This window comes from Dendrobium catenatum, unplaced genomic scaffold (assembly GCF_001605985.2).
Source record: "Dendrobium catenatum unplaced genomic scaffold, ASM160598v2 fragScaff_scaffold_133, whole genome shotgun sequence".
Lineage (NCBI taxonomy): Eukaryota > Viridiplantae > Streptophyta > Magnoliopsida > Asparagales > Orchidaceae > Dendrobium > Dendrobium catenatum.
The window spans coordinates 11412493-11419708 of NW_021318595.1; the positions used below are offsets into that span (position 1 = coordinate 11412493).

The 7216-nt window shown below is 33.9% G+C and overlaps 1 protein-coding gene across 1 annotated transcript; it reads right to left on the reverse strand.

Moving 5' to 3' along the window:
* Positions 1-247: 247 nt before the first annotated feature.
* On the reverse strand, positions 248-4105 carry LOC110114126 (heat shock cognate 70 kDa protein). Its single transcript, XM_020846891.2, has 2 exons — positions 3765-4105; positions 248-2204 (listed from the first exon to the last, which is right to left on the reverse strand). The coding sequence occupies exons 1-2, from the start codon at positions 3976-3978 to the stop codon at positions 484-486; spliced, it is 1935 nt and encodes a 644-aa protein (XP_020702550.1). The 5' UTR covers positions 3979-4105; the 3' UTR covers positions 248-483.
* Between the last annotated feature and the right edge of the window lie 3111 nt (positions 4106-7216).

Sequence of the window (7216 nt, forward strand, 5' to 3'; positions counted from 1 at the left end):
AATAATAACAAAATATTGTAACTGTAATCATTAAGTACTATATTTATATGCACTTTAGTTGTATAAAGTATTATTCTAAAAGTTATGATATTAAGTAATTTTTTTAAGAACTTCACATATATCTGAATTATTTTCTACAGAAATTAATAAAAAATTACATATATTCTATTTTAAAAATGCCAAAGCTATAACTAAAACAAATAATGAATATCTGCTTTTGAAAAAGATTACATTTCAGAATAAATACTGAACGAATTATTTTCCGATCATATTTCTAATGTTTGAAATTGTTGAAAAAAATAAATTTAAAAAGCATGACACAGCAGCAATGTAGCACACAACAATCTTATTTTACAATATTGGAGAAATACAAATTACACGCAGGCAAATAAGCAGCAAAGATACACAAACCACTTGAAATTAAGTAAAATTGGTACTAAGAAGAACACATGCTCAATTAAAATTTCAAACTGCAAGTTTTACTCAATCAACTTCCTCGATCTTTGGCCCTGCATCGCTTCCACCACGATGGCCATCCTCATCCATGGTAGCCTCCCCACCACCCTGATACAATTTTGCTATGATCGGGTTACACAATCCTTCAAGCTCCTTTATCTTATCCTCAAACTCATCAGTCTCAGCAAGCTGGTTACCATCAATCCACTGAATTATCTGCTCAAGAGCCTCCTCAATTTTATGCTTATCAGCAGAGTTCAACTTCCCTCCAATCTTCTCATCCTTGATCGTATTCCTCATATTGTAAGTGTAATTCTCAAGAGCATTCTTCGCTTCCACCTTCTTCTTATGCTCCTCATCCTCTGTCTTGTACCTCTCTGCTTCCTGCAACAACTTTTCAATTTCCTCCCTGCTGAGCCTTCCCTTTTCATTAGTGATGGTGATTTTGTTCTTCTGACCACTTGTCTTGTCCTCAGCAGACACGCTCAGGATACCATTGGCGTCAATATCGAAGCACACGGTGATCTGAGGCACGCCTCTGGGTGCTGGTGGAATGCCGGAAAGTTCAAACTTGCCGAGCAAGTCGTTGTCTTTAGTTCTAGTTCTCTCGCCCTGATACACCTGGATCAGAACGCCGGGTTGGTTGTCGGAGTAGGTAGAGAAAACCTGTTCTTTCTTGGTGGGAATTTGGGTATTCCTCGGAATTAAGACTGTCATGACGCCTCCAGCTGTTTCCAAACCAAGGGAGAGAGGAGCAACATCAATAAGAAGCATGTCTTGTACTTTCTCATTGCCATCACCGCTCAAGATTGCTGCTTGAACAGCAGCACCATAGGCCACAGCCTCGTCAGGGTTTATGCTTTTACAGAGCTCCTTTCCATTGAAGAAATCTTGAAGCAGCTGCTGAACTTTGGGAATTCTAGTAGAACCACCCACCAGGACAACGTCGTCGATGGTTCTCTTATCCATCTTGGCATCTTTCATGCACTTCTCCACTGGCTCCATGCACTTCCTGAAGAGATCAATGTTGAGCTCTTCGAACCTTGCTCTCGTTATCGAACTGTAGAAGTCAATGCCTTCGAATAAAGAATCGATTTCAATGGTGGTCTGCGCACTGGAAGAGAGAGTCCTCTTCGCTCTCTCACAAGCTGTTCTCAACCTTCGAAGAGCTCTGGGATTATTGCTAATATCCTTTTTATGTTTCCTCTTGAATTCCTGCATGAAATGGTTCACCATTCGATTGTCGAAGTCCTCTCCCCCGAGATGAGTGTTGCCTGATGTCGCCTTCACTTCAAAGATGCCATCTTCAATAGTGAGTATAGAGACATCGAAGGTGCCACCACCGAGATCGAATATGAGAACATTCTTCTCACTCGAGCTATTAGTCTTCTTGTCAAGCCCATAAGCAATGGCCGCAGCTGTGGGCTCGTTGATAATTCTCATGACGTTTAGACCGGCAATGACTCCGGCATCTTTGGTGGCTTGCCGCTGCGAGTCGTTGAAGTAGGCAGGTACTGTAACTACAGCATTCTTTACGGTTTTGCCAAGGAAAGCTTCAGCAATTTCTTTCATTTTGGTGAGAACCATTGAGGAAATTTCCTCGGCGGTGAATTGTTTCTCTTCTCCTTTGTATTTGACGACGATCATGGGTTTTTCACCGGCGCCGGGGATAACTTTGAAAGGCCATAGCTTCGAGTCATTCTGCACGGAGGGATCAGAGAATCGTCGGCCAATCAAACGTTTGGCATCTGCAAGAAAGGAACCAGTTTAGAACTTATTCATTTTTAATCATCAATACAAAACTCTAAAAAATAACGTAACCAAAATCACCATGAGCTCTAATTTTTATTTAGGGAAAATTGCAGCTCTAATTTAAGTGCTCCTTTCTTATTTGTGCAAAACTAGAAAATAGGATTTGAAAAAATAAGAAACGCTGACATCTTGATTTAATGGTTGGAAATTTTAACTATGAATAAAGAGGTTTTAAAATTGAATTAAAGTACATGATATGTGAAACAACTAATATATTCAAAAAATCAAAACTAATGTAATTATTATTATTATTATTATTAAATTTAAAATGAGTTCCTATTTTATGCTTAGTCATAAAAATCGTAACTTCGAATCAACAAATAATAAAAAGGAATAAAAAAGGAAAAAAAATTAAATTTCAAAATATTTTGAAGTAAAAAATATTAAAGACTTTGATGAATTAATGCAATTATTTTAATATAAATTAAATAGTTTTAAGCCAATTATGATATATTTAAATATAAATTTGATTGAGTAAAAATAATTAAAATTTTCTATTAATTATTTAATAACTAGATGTTAAAATTTTGAAGGAGTAAAAATTATTTTATTTTATGCATGAATCATAGGTAGAAAATAAGAATCTTAAGGAAACACTAGAGGAAATTAAAAGCACGTTCATTCTTTTTTCAGTTTTTGTCCTCCATTTGTAGCGCTTATATTGAGTGCAGTTATCAAGAAAAATATAGCATTCATTTATATAGGTGACACTATGCCTAGAAAAAAAAATTATTCAAAATAAAAAAAATGATAAATTTTTAATAAATTTAAAATTAAAATTAATCATGAATGACTCGTTAAAAATTAAGATTTTATTTGAGATAATTTTATTATTATTTTTAAAGCATTTTTTTAGTATATTTTTAAAATAATAAAAATAATGATAAAAACCATCTCAATTAAACAAAATCTAAGTACATTTTTCTCATATAATACTAAAATTTTATTTATTTATAAAATTAACATTCAACTATTCTTTTATTTGTATAAATTTAGCACAAATCTAGGAATAGCAAAATAAAACTTGATCTTAAAATTTTCTTATTATTTTAATTCGTTGAATTACAGCTCGTGTAAATATATAGATTTCATAGTTTGTTATTTTTTCTAAGAAAATTTTTGATTCTTACATAATTTTTCTCAAAATATTTATATTTTATACGTGAATCTAACTCCAACCATTTGATAAAAATCAAAATTTTAATTTCAAGCTAAGCTAATATGCATGAGTTTCACAAATCCAACACTAATGGACACATGGATCAGAAAGCCAAATGCATATAGAAATAGAGGAGAGAGACAGAATGATTAATCAAGAGATTAAGGAAGCTAATATATATCGAAATTTTGTTAGCCTAATCAAGTTTATATACTCACAAACAATCTGCACAGAAGATAAAGCGAACAGATGCAAAGAAAACGACAATTATATAAGGATAATCTGCAGGGAGTACTGAAACAGAAAAGAAGAAATTAAGTAGAATTTAAGAACTTACCGAATACGGTGTTGATCGGATTCATGGCGGCCTGATTCTTCGCCGCGTCGCCGATCAACCTCTCAGTATCAGTGAACGCAACGTAGGAAGGAGTGGTTCGATTTCCTTGATCGTTCGCGATTATCTCAACGCGATCATGTTGCCAAACACCGACACATGAATACGTCGTCCCGAGATCGATGCCGATCGCCGGACCTTCGCTTTTTCCCGCCATAAGTTATTTCACTTAAATTATATATCACTTTCAAAGAAGAACGAAAGAGAAAAGTAAACGAAGCTGAGCAGACTAGAAAGAAGATCGATGCTTTAACTATAACTGTGCGAAGAAATGATTGGGGATCTGCTAGCTTTTATAAGGAACGATTATAGTCTCCGTTCCGGAAGGTTCGAGAAGGTTACAGAAACTTTGGATTGGGATATGAGAGATCGACGGTGAAGGACCGCTTCTCCTCTGCAGGCGCGGGATGGCTTCAGCTGGCCTTGATCCGGATTATTCCGGAACTATCGCGACTTGGTAGCTCATTCGTGTCGGTTGACTGGTCGGGTTATTTTAGGTTAAGGATGCGTGTCTACGGGTCATGGAAGGTTCTCGAGTCATCCAGAAGGGTTTGAAGATGGCATTAGCTTATGATCTATATGTACATATTTTATTCAGATAATATACTTGTTGATGAATCATGATAATTTAAATTAAGCTTTAAGATTAGGATCATCGAGACATGACCGGGAGGTCGAATTACATTAAATTTGGGAGGTACTTAAAAGTGGATAATAATAATTTGTCTCGGGATAATTGAGGTTTAATTTAATAATGAGGTGTTCAGATTTCTTATGAGCGCAAGCCTCCATGATTAATTATTGTTGCGTGCGAGAATATACGCGGCGGTAGAGTTTGTAAATTCGCGTCCTAGCGTTATACGAGTATTCCGCACACAAACAGAAAAGAAAATGTAAACTTGATTCAGACTCGTTTGGGCTCGGATTGGGTTGATCTTGGTGTCGTTGGGTTCGTATTTCCGAGACGCTCAGTTTGACTATAAGTTCGTTGAAATCGGAGTTCAGGTGCTCCCAAAATTAATTTTTGAAGTTTCCAACTAGCTTTTGCCTCGAGATTCGTGCCCGATCAAGATAATTTTGTGATGTCGTATCAATTATAATCTTGGCTTAAGGAAATTAAGCTGCTCTAAATTAGTGGTTGAAAAATTGATTTATAAGCATGCAAAGATGGATGATAAACCTTATTAGGATCTCATGAATATTGTATAGGGGATGATATGATCAATCTAGTCTATCAACATGATGGATTGAGAGGCCGTGTAATTCAAAAAGTCTAAGTTGTAGCCACGAGTAACTTTTTATGAAATATCAACCACAACATCAACATCATCAACCCTTTATTTCATTGTGGGTTCGTCTACATGAATCATTTTTCTCCATTATATATTCTTAAGAGTCAAATTCTCATTTAAATATAATAAAAAATGTCATTCTTAATATTTCTAACCAGGTGTTTTTAGGTCTATCTCTACCTTTCTTAATATAGGTCAAATCTAATATATCTACTCTCCTAACCGGGTTATCATAACGCTGATATTTTATATGACAAAATCATTTAAGACGACTATCTCTAATCTTATTTGTCAGTGGAGCTATTCCAACCTTTTCACGTAAATACATGTTTTATATTCTATCTCTAAAAGTGAAGCCACTTATCTACATGAGCATGCTCATATCTTCAACACTTAATTTAATATAATGCCTCTCTTTTAATGGTCAATATTCTGCACCATAAAATATTGTAGGTCTCAGCATCATCTTATAAAATTTGCTCTTAAGTTTGATGAGTACATTTCTATCATACAACAGGCTTGATGCATTTCTCCACTTCAACCATCCAACTTGAATTTTATTAAAAATATCTCCATCTATTTCACCATCACATTGAACAACATACCCGAGATATCTAAAATATGTGCTCTTATTAATGCCTTGATCGCCCAAAATCACAATCTCCCACTATATCTGTTAGTATTAAAATTACACTCAATATATTCAATTTTATATATACTTAAACGATAACCTTTAAACTCTAAATTTGATCTCTATAATTCAAGTTTACCTTCATCTTTTTTTATTGTTTTATAAAGCAACTTTGTAGAATAAAAATTTTAATTCAAAAAAATTTCATACTAAAAAATTACTTCATAAAACAGTAAAACAATTGTCCCAACTAATTCATGCAGACAAGAATTCAAAGACTTTCCACAAACATTTTTGGCAATTGGGACATTTGGAAACAATGACCATTATTCAGGACAAATGGCGTTGATTACAATGCTATTCAACATACTATTTTGAATAATCGAATAAAAAAAATATTGCACTTCTTTGAATGAGAATATTCTAATCAAAATGAATTTTAAAATTTATATCAAGATAAATGTAATTCGCATTTCGTATTATGTCTCTGAGTGGCTTTACGCTTAGAGATAAAATACAAAATGAGCATATACGTGAAAAGGTTGAAGTTGAACCAATGACATATAAGATTAGAGAAAATTACCTTAGATGGTTTGGTCACATAAAACGTAATTTTTATTAGGTGCGAAGTTTAGACATAGCTTTGTGTCTGAACTCCAATAAAATCGTGACGCGTATTTTACAGATGGATATTCTTTTATATTTCTTTCTTAAAATTTTTTGCCAGCCCGACTGACCGGACCCAAAACAAATCCTGTTCAAAATTTAGGGCTGAGCATTGTCGCTCTTTTTTTTTTAAATAAAATAATGTGAAAATATTTTTTTTTTTTAGGATTTTAACTCCAAAAATATTTCATAGCTGCTAAGAAAGAAAAATGAGGGAAAATCGATGAACTTGAAGTCACGTCTGGAGTAGGTCAAGGCGATGATAATGAAGACTAGTCTGGAGGAGGTCAAGACGATGAAGATAAGCACTGGTCTAGAGGAAGTCAAGGCAATGAAGATGAAGATTTGTTTGGAGGAGGAGAAGCCGATGAAGATGAATACTGGTTTGAATAAAGGAAAAGCCGATGAGATAAAAATAGTTTAGGAGGAGGAGAAGCCGATGAAGATGAAGATTGGTTAGGACTAGTAGAATCTGATGAAGACGGAGAATGGTTTGGAGGAAAAGTCGATGAAGAAATGAGGAATAATAATTTTTTTGTGCACTTAGGGAATATGTAATTTTGAAGTATTATTTGTATATTGATAGTTTTTTTCTATACACTTAGAAGAAGATGAAGATACTTTATTTTATTGATATTTTTTTTCCATTGCAAATGACTATGGAAAAAATACCATTGATAATATAACACCACATTATTAAATAAAGTCTACTATGTACCATTGTATATCTATTATATTGCCTGTGATATTAAAATTTTGGTGTGCATCAGCAGACATTTTAATTAAACTAAAAATGTGTTATGTAC